The sequence below is a fragment of the Gamsiella multidivaricata genome (assembly GCF_025024155.1).
Source record: "Gamsiella multidivaricata strain RSA 2152 chromosome Unknown BC939scaffold_105, whole genome shotgun sequence".
Taxonomy (NCBI): Eukaryota; Fungi; Mortierellomycota; class Mortierellomycetes; order Mortierellales; family Mortierellaceae; genus Gamsiella; species Gamsiella multidivaricata.
This window is the reverse complement of record NW_026251813.1, coordinates 1,944-18,859: the sequence shown is the minus strand read 5'-3', so window position 1 is coordinate 18,859 and position 16,916 is coordinate 1,944. Positions and strand designations below refer to the sequence as shown.

The 16,916-nt window shown below is 45.0% G+C and overlaps 3 protein-coding genes across 3 annotated transcripts; 2 read left to right on the top strand and 1 right to left on the bottom strand.

The window, feature by feature from the left end:
* Nucleotides 1-435: 435 nt before the first annotated feature.
* Nucleotides 436-3,533, bottom strand: BC939DRAFT_488156 (Aldo/keto reductase; the record flags this gene model as incomplete). The annotated part of the gene is made up of 7 exons (XM_051559371.1): nucleotides 436-826; nucleotides 1,101-1,162; nucleotides 1,264-1,350; nucleotides 1,436-1,531; nucleotides 1,677-1,907; nucleotides 2,010-2,119; nucleotides 3,500-3,533. 7 exons carry the CDS (start codon nucleotides 3,531-3,533, stop codon nucleotides 508-510), a joined length of 939 nt encoding a protein of 312 aa, XP_051407080.1. The 3' UTR covers nucleotides 436-507.
* Nucleotides 3,534-6,468: 2,935 nt separating this feature from the next.
* BC939DRAFT_429231 (Aldo/keto reductase) lies at nucleotides 6,469-8,192 on the top strand (the record flags this gene model as incomplete). Its single annotated transcript, XM_051553219.1, has 6 exons — nucleotides 6,469-6,618; nucleotides 6,721-6,951; nucleotides 7,097-7,192; nucleotides 7,278-7,364; nucleotides 7,466-7,551; nucleotides 7,802-8,192. The coding sequence occupies 6 exons, from the start codon at nucleotides 6,469-6,471 to the stop codon at nucleotides 8,118-8,120; spliced, it is 969 nt and encodes a 322-aa protein (XP_051407079.1). The 3' UTR covers nucleotides 8,121-8,192.
* Nucleotides 8,193-14,046: 5,854 nt separating this feature from the next.
* BC939DRAFT_19512 (uncharacterized protein) lies at nucleotides 14,047-15,674 on the top strand. The gene is made up of 2 exons (XM_051550558.1): nucleotides 14,047-15,438; nucleotides 15,546-15,674. Exon 1 carries the CDS (start codon nucleotides 14,106-14,108, stop codon nucleotides 15,429-15,431), a length of 1,326 nt encoding a protein of 441 aa, XP_051407078.1. The 5' UTR covers nucleotides 14,047-14,105; the 3' UTR covers nucleotides 15,432-15,438; nucleotides 15,546-15,674.
* The last annotated feature ends 1,242 nt before the right edge of the window (nucleotides 15,675-16,916 follow it).

Below are 16,916 nucleotides of genomic sequence, written 5' to 3'. Positions count from 1 at the left end.
TTCTTTTTTTGATCCGCAGGCCATGACGAACGAGTACTTGTCTCATGTGGAGGTAATCTGCAGGAAATCAACGCATGAACTCTTTCGTGCATCTTTAAAAATCTTTGCATTCCGACGAGTCTCGTCTTCCCTGGCGCAAGGGTATCTGAGGTCCGTGCATCGTACGAGAAATGCAGACACAAAAAGCAAAGGGAAATTTCTGATTTTGAGTCGCGTCATTATTGAATTGACAAAATAAAAAAATCGATTTCCGGTCTCTATCCGAGCTTGGACAAAGCTATATACAACATATCAGCATATAATAAACATAACATACTGTTGTCATTGAATCGAGTGTGTATATTGAACGCTGAAAATTTAGTGTCAATTTATGCTGGTGCTCCTTGGGGCTGGGAATCACCAATCTTTACTTGTATACCGATGTTTGAATTTGAGGCCGAGTTGAGTTGTGATTCGAGGTGAGGCTTTAACTACATCCTCATCTCAGCTGAGAGAAAAATTATTTCACTACTTCGCGTTAAGACTTCCCACAGATTGTTGGGTCTTGAAGTACGAGGCACAAGCGACCTTGACATGTTCCCAGGCTTCGTCGTAGGCTTCCACCACCCCCTTGGGCAAGGGACCTTTTTCCAGATCTTTGAGGTTAGCCTCAAGATGGCCAACGGAGGAAGCACCAATGATGATTCCGTCCTGTGGACCGAGACCTGCATGGTGTGACATCCAGCGCAGAGCTGACTCTATCAAAGTGAGGCTGTGCTCCTTGCACACCTTTTCCATCTTTTTGACAGCGTCGACGGTCAGCGTGTTGAGGTAGCGCTCGCGATAGCTGTTTATAACGACAGTAGACGGGTGGAGATGGTTGTTAATACCCCATTTTGTGTTGCAGCGAGAAAGATAGGAATAAATATAAGAAAGGCTTGTTACAACTTACACTTTTCCGTATAGAGTCTGAGGGAGACGGTGTGTGGAGTTGAATAGCAGACATATGGTGTTAATAGCTGAACGAGACCTTGAAAGCGCGCTTGATTGAAGACGAGAAATGCCAATATATCCACTATATATATAGGATTCGGCACATCATGCTTACCGCGGTGTCAAACGGACCGCCCTTGGTTTCATCTACTTTGTCAAAGTCGATTTTGCCCGAGAGAAGCCCTCCAGCCTAGCGCAATTGGTTGAGACAGCCATAATTGATCAGCATGACTAGAAGATGAATTTGACGCGCTTGCAGCAAACCATGAAGCAATGGATCAAAGGACTCACAATGGGATTAAAGCCGTAGAAGGCAATGTTGAGGGCCTTGAGGCAAGGCAGCAGCTCGCGCACGACATCCCTGGTGAAAGCATTGTACTATATATTGTATGGCATGGCGTTAGAATCAGCATGGTTTGGCAAAATAATCGACTCAAATCCAAGACGTGTAGGATATTCTTACCATTCCTTGGTAGACTGTTGGAACGACGTATCCGTTCTGCTTGCAGAGTTCGTGGATCAGCGTCACCTGCCAAGCGGCGAAGTTCGACAATCCAAACTAGAATTTTACGTTTTTTCGACCGTCAGTTAGAACCAACTGACGTTTAATCTCCTTGCTTCTTCCGACTGTATTATCTCCGTTAAGACTTTCCGGTGTTACTCCACCTACAAAATTCGAAAAACCATTTCATTCAACAACTTACCCTCTCAAAGAGTCCCTCGCGATAGAGCTCATCCACAGCCTTGATCGTCTCCTCAAAAGGGGTCGTGTAGTCCGGAGCATGCAAGTAAAAGATGTCGACTTTCTTGCCATTCAATGCTGCCAACGATTCTCTAAAGGTTTTCTTCAAAAGCTCGGATCCATGAGCCTTGGGAACTGTGGGCCACACTTTCGTAGAGATTTTGAATTGCTCTGTGGGCGCCTGTCCTAATACCTAGAAAAACAAAACCATGATTTTGTAACATATGAGCACAACTGAGAGACGGACATTACAAAGTATGGCATCTTTTGGGATTTGGTCAAATCAAACGCTTACTGTTTCTGTATCGCCATGGCAGTAGAATCTGGCAGTGTCAAGTTCATTGTAGCCGTGGGCATGGAACGTGTCCAGGAGGGGCTTGATGTTCTCGACGCCTCTGACTCGGACTGTTGTTGAATCATCAGTGGTCTCCAAAGCAAAGGACATTGTTCTGTGTTAAACACATTCATATCGAAGAAACAAAGTCAGTAAGCTCAACTGCCCATTCTCGGCGCATCTTTTTTTCCACGCTAATCAAGATCACGATGACGAGAAATTGTTACCCAAGGATGACGCGCGGGGTGTTGTGTGATCCAGACATGTTGGGAAAGAAAAGAATGGGCTTCAAAGGGGAACGGCGGAAGGTCAAGTACTTTGTGGGAAGTTAAGAGAAGAGACACAAACATGGTATTTATATCAATCAGAATATGTATTTTTCAATTTCGTACACTATTTGTCAGCGAATTATTACCTGAGGGATGTTCAGCGACAATTTGGGCTACATTTTGGATAGTTGATACTATTCGCTGTGGGCATGGTCTTTGTGCTTTTCTATTCCTTTCCCCGCTTTTTGAAGAAGTCGTACAAATGATTGTCAAACTTTGTATAGCACACAAAAATCTCCGTTGTACAAGTACGAAAAATTTAACGACCTTTGAGGTAGCCTCCTTCATTGCTGCGCACTACGATAGAGTCTAGCTGCCGCAGGCAAGAAATAGAGTTGTATTTTAGATTTTAGGGTCAATCATTAACCGTTTCCTTTCCTAGTGCATGGATCGTGATCTCGCGACTATCTAACGCACAGCATTTTTGCCATTGGCTGCGCATTTGATGGTCTTATTTCCCTTTCAAAAATAACAATATTTCTTGGACAAACAAGGATCCTCCTGGTCCTTCAAGTTGAAATTTTTTCCCGGACTATCTCCATGTAACGGTTGACGGCTCTCTCGTCTCGCTTGTCCATCTAATATAAGCTTCTATTGTTTGAGGGGCAGTAATGACTGACTCGTACTCGACAACTGATTCATAATATCCTCGGAAGAGCTCAATTTCCCATCTCTCTCCCAACAAGGAGCAGTCGACTTGGTAATGAGAAGGGTAACCATCGGCACCATCATTGGTCAACCAACTCCAAGTAAATGCCAACCAAGTTACATTTCTAGATGTACTGGGGGCTAGGTGTCAATATGTGCTTAGAAAAGGGGGGGGGGGGGGGGGGTGGCAATCATAATAGTATTTTACACAATTGCATTTTCTTATTAAAATTCAATTTACACGGACTTGGAAGGCATGAGGTTTTCCGCTTTTGGGTGTCCCCTATAACCCTATCCCTTCGATTGTTTCGGTGACATAAAAAATGGATTCGCCGCTCAAAATTACGTTGGAAAAGGTGGTTTACTGCTCGACCGCGGTTTGTTTTCTTCGTCAAAAGTGATTGCATTGATTCCCTTCATCCATTCAACTGTCACTCACTCAATCACTGTCCCCCACTTTTTACTTCGCCTAACCTCCCAACCCCCCATGCCCCGTGCCCATCGTCATATTATGGAGGAGGTGCCAGAACCTGTTGAAGAGGCTCCAGGACCTGTTGAGGAGGCTCCAGAACCTGTTGAAGAAGCTCCAAAACCTGTAGAAGAGAACGAGGTGGACACCAACAATATGATGGAGGATGAGGAAATGGTTTTCACGATCACTCACCGCCCACGCACGACGTTGACCGAGAGTCTAGAGGACGAGGAAGAGGAGGAGGAAGAGGAGGTAGAGGAGGTTGCAGATGTTGGTCCCTCAACAGGCGCCAAAAGGAAAGCCCCTGCCCGAACTATCAAGAAGGTTACTCCCAGGCTCCCTGATCCACCTGTCTTCGACAACACCTTTCTGCACTCCAAACCACCTCATGGAGGACATCCCAAACTCCCACCCGAGCTTCTCCTCAATGATGCCTTGCCTCCTCTGCAGATCTTCTCGCTCTTTTTTTCCGACTCTGTTCTCGACCAAATTGCCACCAACACCAATGCTTATGCTGCACTGAAAGGAGCAGGGTCGAACGAGGGTTCGCGCGTGTGGAAGGATACAACATTTGGCGAGTTCCGTATCTTCATCAGTATCATCATCTACCTCGGTATTTTCTGTCCTAATAGCCCCGTCCATGAACTTTGGACAACATCACCACGTTTTCCCAAGCACGACATTAGCTGTTTCATGACCCTTACCCGCTTCCAGCAATTAAAACGCTTCCTCCACATATCTTCACCCCATGAACCAGAGGAGCACTGGTACTCTAAGGTCGAGCCCCTTTCCTCCAAGCTTTCCCAGGACTTCAGTCGCTTTTACATTCCTTCCACCGATGTCTCCGTCGATGAAATGATTGTCCGTTTCTCTGGTCGTAGTGCTCACACCGTTAAGATGAAGTGCAAGCCCACCCCCGAAGGCTACAAGATCTATGCTCTTTGTGAGTCTGGGTGCACTTTTTCCTTCCTCTACTACTCCCGTGTCATGTCTATCACTGGTGTGCCTTCCATCGATGGTCTGAATGCCACTTCAGCAGCAGTTGTCAAGCTTGCCCAGTCTTTACCTCACAAAACCTACCCATTTAACATTTACATGGACAACTTTTTCAGCAATGTTCCTCTCTTTAAGCATCTGCGCGACCTCAAAATCGGCGCTTGTGGTACTGCTCGTATCAACTCCAAACAGTTTCCTGCCTCCCTCAAAGTCGACAAGAAGGCCAAGCATGAGTAGGACACGCTCTCTGGAGTGGTTGTTGACAACTCTGTCCTCGCCGTTGTATGGGTCGACAATGCCCCTGTTCCTATGCTCACTACCATTCACAAGATTACTGGTTCCGAAGCCCGTGTTCATCGCCTCCGCCGCTGCCCTCGGACCACAAGCTCCAACTACAACAAAGTCCGTGAGGTTTTCAAAGGTGAACATAGCGCTATGTTGGAGATCCCCGCCATCATCAACGACTATAATCATAAAATGAATGGTGTCGATCTCAGCGACCAATACAGATCGTACTACAACACCCAGCTGACTGTTTTCAGGACATGGATGCCACTCTTTTTTTGGATTCTGGATACAACCATTGTGAACTCCTACCGTATCTACAAAGCTCAAGGAGGCACTCTATCCCACAGGGAGTATCGAATCGAATTGGCATGGGCACTAGCGTTAGAAGGCAGCAGGAACCAAACTCCCAACGTCAAGGCAACTCGTCAACACCACCAGAAAAAACAGGATCGATCTTGCTCCCAAAAGGTAGTATATGTGACCAAGAATCGAACAGAACTCCCCGCCATTCGCCTTACCAACAAAGGGCTACACTACCCTACCAGCGCAGAAAGAAAACCCAACTGTATCCTTTGTCGACACAAGGCCACAGTTCTAAAGGACCCAGAATATAGGAAACGTACGTCGACGTCGTTCAAGTGTGGGTTCTGTAATGTGCCCCTTTGCCTTCTCACACGCAATTGTTACAGAGAATACCATGAGATTCCGGTTCACCATCCATAATTATCCTCTTATCCCATCCCCCTTTCCAACCACAATGCAATATACCCATATATAAAAAGAATAAATAAATAGATAAAAAAGAACCCCAGGCCTGGTCCCTTGGTACCTGGACTCTTCCAAAGTGGTTGTCTTTTTTGCATAGTTATCATATGGAGTTACACGTGATTTATGCCCAGAAAAATGTGGTCGATTTCTCGATCAGAAACCCTGACAATCGAAGGGATAGTATGCAGGTAACATGAATGGTTGTCCCTTGTTTGTCCAAGAAATATTGTTATTTTTGAAAGGGAAATAAGACCATCAAATGCGCAGCCAATGGCAAAAATGCTGTGCGTTAGATAGTCGCGAGATCACGATCCATGCACTAGGAAAGGAAACGGTTAATGATTGACCCTAAAATCTAAAATACAACTCTATTTCTTGCCTGCGGCAGCTAGACTCTATCGTAGTGCGCAGCAATGAAGGAGGCTACCTCAAAGGTCGTTAAATTTTTCGTACTTGTACAACGGAGATTTTTGTGTGCTATACAAAGTTTGACAATCATTTGTACGACTTCTTCAAAAAGCGGGGAAAGGAATAGAAAAGCACAAAGACCATGCCCACAGCGAATAGTATCAACTATCCAAAATGTAGCCCAAATTGTCGCTGAACATCCCTCAGGTAATAATTCGCTGACAAATAGTGTACGAAATTGAAAAATACATATTCTGATTGATATAAATACCATGTTTGTGTCTCTTCTCTTAACTTCCCACAAAGTACTTGACCTTCCGCCGTTCCCCTTTGAAGCCCATTCTTTTCTTTCCCAACATGTCTGGATCACACAACACCCCGCGCGTCATCCTTGGGTAACAATTTCTCGTCATCGTGATCTTGATTAGCGTGGAAAAAAAGATGCGCCGAGAATGGGCAGTTGAGCTTACTGACTTTGTTTCTTCGATATGAATGTGTTTAACACAGAACAATGTCCTTTGCTTTGGAGACCACTGATGATTCAACAACAGTCCGAGTCAGAGGCGTCGAGAACATCAAGCCCCTCCTGGACACGTTCCATGCCCACGGCTACAATGAACTTGACACTGCCAGATTCTACTGCCATGGCGATACAGAAACAGTAAGCGTTTGATTTGACCAAATCCCAAAAGATGCCATACTTTGTAATGTCCGTCTCTCAGTTGTGCTCATATGTTACAAAATCATGGTTTTGTTTTTCTAGGTATTAGGACAGGCGCCCACAGAGCAATTCAAAATCTCTACGAAAGTGTGGCCCACAGTTCCCAAGGCTCATGGATCCGAGCTTTTGAAGAAAACCTTTAGAGAATCGTTGGCAGCATTGAATGGCAAGAAAGTCGACATCTTTTACTTGCATGCTCCGGACTACACGACCCCTTTTGAGGAGACGATCAAGGCTGTGGATGAGCTCTATCGCGAGGGACTCTTTGAGAGGGTAAGTTGTTGAATGAAATGGTTTTTCGAATTTTGTAGGTGGAGTAACACCGGAAAGTCTTAACGGAGATAATACAGTCGGAAGAAGCAAGGAGATTAAACGTCAGTTGGTTCTAACTGACGGTCGAAAAAACGTAAAATTCTAGTTTGGATTGTCGAACTTCGCCGCTTGGCAGGTGACGCTGATCCACGAACTCTGCAAGCAGAACGGATACGTCGTTCCAACAGTCTACCAAGGAATGGTAAGAATATCCTACACGTCTTGGATTTGAGTCGATTATTTTGCCAAACCATGCTGATTCTAACGCCATGCCATACAATATATAGTACAATGCTTTCACCAGGGATGTCGTGCGCGAGCTGCTGCCTTGCCTCAAGGCCCTCAACATTGCCTTCTACGGCTTTAATCCCATTGTGAGTCCTTTGATCCATTGCTTCATGGTTTGCTGCAAGCGCGTCAAATTCATCTTCTAGTCATGCTGATCAATTATGGCTGTCTCAACCAATTGCGCTAGGCTGGAGGGCTTCTCTCGGGCAAAATCGACTTTGACAAAGTAGATGAAACCAAGGGCGGTCCGTTTGACACCGCGGTAAGCATGATGTGCCGAATCCTATATATATAGTGGATATATTGGCATTTCTCGTCTTCAATCAAGCGCGCTTTCAAGGTCTCGTTCAGCTATTAACACCATATGTCTGCTATTCAACTCCACACACCGTCTCCCTCAGACTCTATACGGAAAAGTGTAAGTTGTAACAAGCCTTTCTTATATTTATTCCTATCTTTCTCGCTGCAACACAAAATGGGGTATTAACAACCATCTCCACCCGTCTACTGTCGTTATAAACAGCTATCGCGAGCGCTACCTCAACACGCTGACCGTCGACGCTGTCAAAAAGATGGAAAAGGTGTGCAAGGAGCACAGCCTCACTTTGATAGAGTCAGCTCTGCGCTGGATGTCACACCATGCAGGTCTCGGTCCACAGGACGGAATCATCATTGGTGCTTCCTCCGTTGGCCATCTTGAGGCTAACCTCAAAGATCTGGAAAAAGGTCCCTTGCCCAAGGGGGTGGTGGAAGCCTACGACGAAGCCTGGGAACATGTCAAGGTCGCTTGTGCCTCGTACTTCAAGACCCAACAATCTGTGGGAAGTCTTAACGCGAAGTAGTGAAATAATTTTTCTCTCAGCTGAGATGAGGATGTAGTTAAAGCCTCACCTCGAATCACAACTCAACTCGGCCTCAAATTCAAACATCGGTATACAAGTAAAGATTGGTGATTCCCAGCCCCAAGGAGCACCAGCATAAATTGACACTAAATTTTCAGCGTTCAATATACACACTCGATTCAATGACAACAGTATGTTATGTTTATTATATGCTGATATGTTGTATATAGCTTTGTCCAAGCTCGGATAGAGACCGGAAATCGATTTTTTTATTTTGTCAATTCAATAATGACGCGACTCAAAATCAGAAATTTCCCTTTGCTTTTTGTGTCTGCATTTCTTGAGGTCGACATGAATCCCATGCATAAATTTTTTCTTGAGTCGTGCCATTGAATTGAAGACCGATTTTCGGTCTCTATCCGAGCGTGGATTGTACAGTACATCGTTTGGTTTTTCTTTTGAGAGCGATCTTTAAAAGATTTTGTGTCACTCTTGTATGATAATTCCAGTGGAATTGACTAAATTTTTGAGCAAGGACCCTCGTTTTCATATCGACGCAACTCGACACAACATTTATGCTCTTTTTTCTCGCTTCATTTACCTCTTGTACAGTACTTACTTTTACTCTTAAGAACAGGAAGCCTAATTGACTATTGTTCTTTTTTCTTTCCAGCTTCACACTACTACACCGAAAGCATTTACATGCTGCTGCATTTTTTATTACCTCTGCCATTAGTAGGCATTGGTGAGATTCTTTTTTTTTTTTTTTTTTTTTTTTTTGGTCAGTGCAAGCCATTATATATTTGTCAGTACGCTGTTTATATATTTTTTTGTCACTGCAAAAGATTTTTTTCGGCTTCAGAACTGTGAGTTACTTATTGTTGTGAGAGGAGCGGTTGGTCAGTAGAGAGTTGTTGAATTGTTGGTGAGAGGTTGGGTGATTGTGAGTGAGGACACATACTTTGATAACGCGAATCTTCTCGCCTTATATGTCTTCAGTGCGTTATTACAATTTTTCTTCTCATTCTCTATACTAATCCATTACTATGCGATATTGTAATCAAAACAAAAGTGGTTGTGTAATAAACGCTGGGAGGTTCATAGAGTGTCAGTGACTAATTTAGTATGTGCGTCAGCGCAACTCATTGTGCTGGTGAATTATTGTTATTACTATTATTATTATTTCGCGAGTTTGCACCTATCTTTCAGAGGGCCTGTTCGAGGGAGTGAGGGTCTAAGAGTTGTCAGGCGATATAGTATTGGCAGTAGTGGTAGTAGTAGTAGCGATCCGCCCTTCAAGTAAATAGTTTTTTTTTTGCAAATGGTTACAATGGCTACAAAAGTAAACAAATTGTGAGGTGTCGGGCTTTAATCCAATGTACTCTTGAGACACCGTATCTTGCTCATACTCTCTCCATGGAAGCTCTTCTGTCTCTTGTGCCTGAGCTCTCGTTTGAGTATCTCGGAATGCATTTTCCGCATCAACCATACAACTTGGCCAAGTGCTGCTGTGGCATCATCTTTCCAGGTACTTTTCCTGTAATTGATTATCTCGTCCAGCTTTGAGATCCTGAATGTTGGACGGCTTGGGTCTGAAGCTGGAACTGTGATGTTTTATGTATATGAGTATGACTCAAGGAGACAAAAGAGTGTTGATGTTTATTATGCTCCCGGTAGGGGTTTTTATTCCCCGACCTGGGGCTTGGTACATCAGATAGCTTGATAGTCTCATGAATAAAAATGGAAGTGGCCTAAATATGAAGATTCACTCCCAGTACGATCCCAATTTGGGGTCTGGACGGAACAACTCCCCCCTCCCGAATTTCCATCCCACAAAACTACTGTTGAGATGGAGTTATCCATTGATATGTGAGGGAAAATGGTATCAAAAACCTCTGTGATATGAAATGTAATGGAGGAAAAAGTAAACCTCCTAGTTATCCGTTTGAGGAACACGAGAAAAAATCTAAAACTCGCTGGTGCGTCAACGTCTGTGCGTTGTAACCTTAAAATAATGAGTGTGTGGAAAAATGTACAACCCCCCTTTGGATCAGACCCTGATCTTTTCTGGAGAAGACTCGGAGTGCGGAAGCCCTCAGTAAGCATTGTCATGCTCACTACTTTGCTTTCTTTCTGGGAGGGAAGTTCTTCCTTCCTCTTTTTCCCTTACTCGCATTTTTTGAGATTGGTTTTTGCTGTACCGTCTGTTGTCGTAGCGTTTTTTTCTGAACTCTTTTTTCCTTCTCTGCTTGCTTTGCAATGATATGAGGGTTCTGTTGGTTCAAACGCTTTCAATACCGTCTGATGATCAGATCTGAATCAAAATTGCCATACTCTAGTTGCGAGTTGTGAGAAGAGTCGTATCCCTTCCACTTGACAGTGTACCTCACCCCCTCCGCCGTGAGTTCGTGGCCAAGAATGGCTTCGGCTTCGTGCGACTCATCATTGCGACCATCTAGGTCTTGCGTGATAATTTTAAGCTCAACAGAGGTGTAGTTGCGTCCTAGTTTCTGATTCGTGGCATCCAACAGAGTGTAAGCTCCATTCTCTGTACGTTCCATGACCTTGTAAGGGTTTTGGTACTTTGGTGCAATCTTGCCTTCCGGGAGTTGCTCTCTGGCCGTGACATAACAGCCAGGAGGGAAACCAGAATGCGGTGTGTGCGGCTGAACTTATCAATAATTTTGCGCTGTGTCTCTGCACTGGCTCCTGACACTGCCGGAAAGACTAGTTCCGTAAGATATTCCGAACGTTTCTCAAGTTCTTCTTTTGTCATGAGATGTGATTCTGCTGACGTAAAATCGGTTAGCCCTGCAAAAGAGCGTCCGAAGAATAATGAGAAGGCGCAGACTTGTGAGGGCTCGCAGCACGCACGTTTAATTGGAGTTGGGTCAAAGGAAATAGGCATCCAGAGATCAAGACGACCTTCAAGTTGCTTCTGAATATTCTCTTTAAGGGCTCTAACATGCCTCTCAGCAACACCGTTGGATCGAGGATGGTATGGTGTAAATAGCCTATGATCGATCTGCAGCTTCTGCGACATGAGTTGGCCACTTTATTTACGGATTCGGTGTCATTGTCGCTTTGGATAATCATTGGGAAATCAATTGTACAAAACAATTTGAAGAGGGCGCCTGAACTGTCTTGGCTTCTTTATTCGGCAATGGTTCCAGAAAGACGAATCTAGTGTAGATGTCAACCATTACCAAGGCGAACATGTTGCCTTGCCTGCTAATGTCAAATGTGGCGATATCAATCGTTACATGCTCTCCAGGTAATTCTGCATGAATGACTTTCAGTGGATGATATCCTTTGCGTGCAATATTAAAGTGCTGACAGGGTCCACACTGGCTAACCTATCTGAGACAATCTTCCCTGAGGTTTGGCCATATGTAGCCTTGCTCATAAATGGCCTTAACTACTGCATTACCCCCGAAACGAACAACCTCATGGGCTTGCTTGAGTATTTGTTTACATTCTTCGACGTCTAGAACGGTAGTTCTGTCCATGTTGTTCGTCTGCACAATATGAGTATACGGTGCTTCATGATCAATAAGTACTATCGAGAGACGATCTGCTATGTCAACTGAAGAATAGTGATGTTTTCTTTTGTGGGTGAAAGAGTGGCCTTTCGTAGTCCTGACCTAGCCACTGCTGCAACACGATGCTCTTCCCATTTGCCTTTAGAGCTTGCACTCTCAACAGGCGTCCATAGTCCATCTGGAAATGCTCGGGATAATGCGTCTGGAATAACATTTGGCAGCCCTGGACGATCATAGTTGAGCAATGTCTCCTTCCAGTTCGTAATGATCGGAGGCAGCGCCTTCTGTTCGTGAATGTATGTCAAGAGTCTGCGATCACTGTACAGCGTGAACCTTCTGCCCCACAAACAGTGATGGAATCTCATGAGAGTGGGATAATTCTTTTCGTGCTTGTGTAGTGCACGTGCCTGAAAGGAAACGTAGTTCACTTTAGATTCTTCGCCTTTTCCGTTTGGTAACTGGTACAAGACTGCACCGATGCCCACATTAGAGACGTCAGTGGCGACATAAAAAGGTTCTTTGAAGTTTAGGAATGACAAAACAGATGCTTGGGCAATCAGATTTCTAATTGCACCTTTGCAAGTTATTCAACCCAAACGTACCTTTGATTGCGCAACTGATCCAGCGGTGCTGTGATAGTGCTGTAGAGTGGGATATACTACCTAAAATAATTAAAGAGTCCGAGATATCTCGGGATCATCTTTTTGATCGTCGAAAGGACCCACGATTGAACGTTAACAATCTTTTCCGTATTGATACTGTGTCCTTCTTCATTGACAATAAATCTTAGAAGGACCTCAGTGCTTAGAAACCTGTTTTTCTCTCGATCGACGATTAGCTTTGCTTCAGTCAATCGATTGGCGACCACAGTGATGTGAGCCAATGTCATCAGCATATGTGCTACCATAATGCAGATCACCAAGCAAATGGGACATCCAGAGGTTTCAGCCCAAATGGAGCTCTTGCAAACATGTATTGTTTGCCACTGTAGGTGAAGGCTGTCAATGGTTGACTCGCCTCGTCCACTGGGATTCGATGATATGCTTGAATGAGACCGATCGTCGAAAAGTACTTGTGAGTGCTTGTGTCCTGCCACTTTTTGCTGAACATCTGTTATAAGTGGTAAAGGGAAATTATCTGTATCCTCTAGCTGTCTGTTCAGCGTGCGAGGATCAAGGCACAGGCGGTACTTCATGATGTTGCCATCTAGGTCTCTGCGAGCAGCCATTGTCAGAGAATTGTTGTATGGGTTGCCTTTCGGTGCGAGCACAATGACTCCTACTTCTTCTTTCTCGACCTGTGCGTGAAACGGTCGAGACCTTTCCTGGATTACGCAGTCAGGCTTAACCTTCAACGCAACTTTCATCAAGATATGGTTTTGGGTCTATGGTTTCATTAGCTTTGAGAGAGGGCTCGAGCGCTCTCATAAAATCTTTTTCTTGATGAATTCAGGCGTGCGTTCTTTCAGAGGGGTTTCTCATCGGATGGCGCCCATAGAAATTCTTCTTCTCTTGGTGCTGGCATAACCACACCTGTGATAGCAAACCCAAATCTAGGAAAGAGATCCATTCATACGATGAAATCGTAGTGATCAATGTCCATGACATGGAGTTGGTATGTACTCGACTGACCTCTTTGCCATATCGAATGCCAAAGTCATCCGCTAATTCTCTACTAAGCAGAGATGTTGTCGCTCCAGGATCTAATAGCGCTGTGCATTGCGTACCTATGGTACCTATTGGCACTGCTACGCGATTATCACCTGGTGCTGGTCCTTTGTATGCATACACATGCCTCAAATAGACTTGTGGAGAAGATAAATAAGATTCTTTATTCAGCTGAATTCCTCCTGGCTGTGCTTCCTCATTAATCTTGGCAAATGCTCCAACCGTTTTCATGGGCTTATAGCCCTCCCTTGCCGGTTGGTTGCCTTTGTCTAAGACTCCTTTTTCTTCCTCTGGTCGTTCTGCCAATGAGAACACTTCCCCAGCGGGTGCTTGAGCCTCAGCGTCTTACACTTCTCGGAGTACGTACAGAATTTCGAATCTGTCTTGCGTTTCTTTTGACCTCGTTCACGACCTTGGTCCTCATTTGAGTTCGACCTCTTGTTCTGTATGCAATGTTTTACTCTTACACGTATCCAACAGCAAATCCATGTCTTTTTGTGTAGCGACTGCAACGCGATACGCCGTCTCTTCATTTTGATCTTTGGCCCTAGCCGGTCCATCGATGCAGTTGATCCTGTCCGTGAGCAAGATCATCTTCAGTTCATTCAGCCTCTCCACGTGGGTGTCTCCATAGATGCTGTCCGCGGGTGCTGTTGCCACTAAGAGACGCTCCTTGGTGCTTGCTGCATATTCAGCCGAGTCCAGTGTACTCTATTACTATATAAATCCATCACCTCTGAAACTTAATCTAGAGCTGATTAATAAATATCGTGTAGATGTGTGTTTGGAGACACATCTCTTTCTCACTGACTTCAAAAACCACCATATATTTCATTTTTTTCAGTGAAGATACTATCTACACACACACACACACACACACACACAATTCCCAAAACAACAACATGAACACCGACGGTATCAACAACCTCTCCCTCGATGACCAGCAGATGGATGTCGATAATGAGAGTCAGCCATCGGGCAATGCTCCTGAGGCGACACCGACGGACCAAGAAATCCTGGCTCAGATGAACGAGCGCCGCCGGTCGCTGAAAGAAAAGAAAGCTGACCTTAGCCGCGCTCTTGCCCTCGCACCTGATGACAGCGGTGTGGCAGAAAAAGAGCAAGCCCTTGAAGGGGTTATCCACGAGCTAACGGTGCTTGAAAAGCGAATTCGCTTATTCATTGAGTCCATGGAAGACAGGGCTTCGCTGAACGATGCGATGGGTCCCAAGACCAAAAGACAAGGTAATGACCTTCCGCCCCTTTCAGAGAATAAAAAATTCGAAGAATCGTTGAAAGTGACGAAGGATATGCCGCGTTTTAAAAACGACAGCGATCCTAGGGCGTTCTTGGACCAGGTGAAGCACATTGTCTGCGCCTATGTGGGAGATGACATGTTTGAAGATCAATGTAGCCGCTACTTGTCGTATCTCACTGTGAGCTCCTTCCACAGTCAAGCCCTCAAAGAAGAGTTTGCAAAAAGACCAAAGACGAAGCTGACCTGGGATGAGTGCGAAGCGATCTTTCTTAAGATTGCATTGACCGAGCAAGAGCGCATCGAACAGATAAAACAACTGTTGGCGACTGGGCGAGAGAGCAGAGAGACTTACCGCCAGTTTGCCATGCGTATTGCTCGAGACATTCGCATCTATGGTGTCAAGGATGACAATGAAATGGTTCTCACATTATTGAGTGCCACCGTATCTCCTGATACTCTCAACAACATGGTCACTCGCCTTCATGTCAGGAAGGGAGCCGCAGTTGACTTTACCTCTATCAACGACTTCACAAGCGTTCTTAGTGGTTTGGTCGGCCCGCAAGCGCATATCAATAGAGACGCTAACGGTGCTTCTGCTGGTATCTCGACAGGTGCTTCGCGCAACAGGCGCAGCAGGGGATCGAATCGATTCTCCCCAATGAACAAGAAGCCCGAACCGAAAGAGGCATTCCGTGGCCCCAACAATCGAGCAGGTCAGCTGCTTGACTGCAAGCTCTGTGGCATGAACCCCACCCATGAGACTGTAGGCCGCAAGCAGTGCTCCAAATGTGGTCGACGCGGCCACAGCGATGCCGAATGCCGCGGAGACAGGCACATGCCTTGATTGTCCGGTAAGAGCACAACGAATGATAACAATCATACTGTCCAAACAATCTCGGTTGTCCAAATAAGCAATCAATCTAATGAGCCTTGCCCTCTGCTACCTTCAATGACTCAGGTCCCTACAAGCCTAACCAAGGGCGCAAGTGAAGGAGACAGTGAACTAGGAGCAAGTAAAATACACAATAAAATTGACGCGCAACATATCTCAACCGTTATGGATAATGGACACAATGCCAATTCAGGCAATAAACAAAGAAAAAGGAATAGCCGTAAAAAAGATGGCACAAAATGTGAGGCTACGAAAGAGGAGCCCATGCAGAAAATAAGGTTGTCCACGTTGGCGAACAACCATATGACACGCGATCAGACTAATGCTTCCGCGTGGCACGAAATTATTTTTGACAAACAACCGCGCATCGCAATGAATCCTGCTTTAGCGCAGTCTGTAGCCAATCCTGATGTACTGCCACGCTCTGCAATATCACCTTATCGCGCTTACAATCCATATGTCAATGACATCCCTGAATTAATTGATCTCGAAGAGATGTACGAAAAAGAACGACAGACTGATAAAAACAGCAACGAGGATTATGAATGTCTAAACCATCAAATTCGAATTTCGTCGTTGAACAAAATCGACGATGATACATTCGAATTCACCAAACTGAATGTTAACAGAGACCACGCGGACAGAAGAATCATTGTCACGGTCACTTTTGAGGATGAAAAATACGAGGCCTTGCTTGATACAGGTGCAACGGACACTTGTATTCGGCATGACATTGCTCTCAAACACGGAATAAAAGTTAATCCTGTTGAGGGTGTCATCGCGCTTGCCGATGAGAGCCAAACCATCCCTCGAATTGGCCAGACTGAAAACATAGAATTGCAATACGGCACCCGAATTGTGTCAGCACCTATGGAGGTCATCAATCAATCATACCCATTCATCATAGGAATGGATCTCTTTCATCAATTCGGCTTTAGCATTTCAGGTTTCGTCAACCCTGGCGATGATGCGATGCTACTCTCCGAACCTGAGGAAGACACCAAACCTTCATTAATCCCTGGTGAGCAGCCTCCAGAAGAAAAGACAAAGGCATTCCAAACTGCAAAACAAAAATTCCTCGAACGCATTGCTGAGTATCTGAAGCAAAATGCTGAAATACCGAAAACGAGTTTCTGTCCTGTACCTGAAATGAAGGTTTATTTACCTGTCCCTGAGGGCACTGTACTATTCCGAAGGCCCAGACCGTTTGCAGAAAAACAAATGAGCATCTTCGAAGACACTATTCAAAAATGGCTACGTGATGATGTTATCACGCTGGCGCCAGTTGGCAACGTGCACAATAATACGCTAACACTAGCTGCTAAAAAAGATGAGTATGGTAAAAAGACGCTGTGGCGAGTCTGTCTTGACCCCAGGCCGCTGAATAAGCATCTGCCGGATGACAATTATCCGTTACCATTAATCAACGATATTATT

What these genes read in the sequence shown, in the direction of transcription:
- BC939DRAFT_19512 (XM_051550558.1), top strand. Translation starts at nt 14,106, where the DNA reads ATGTGTGTTTGGAGACACATCTCTTTCTCACTGACTTCAAAAACCACC.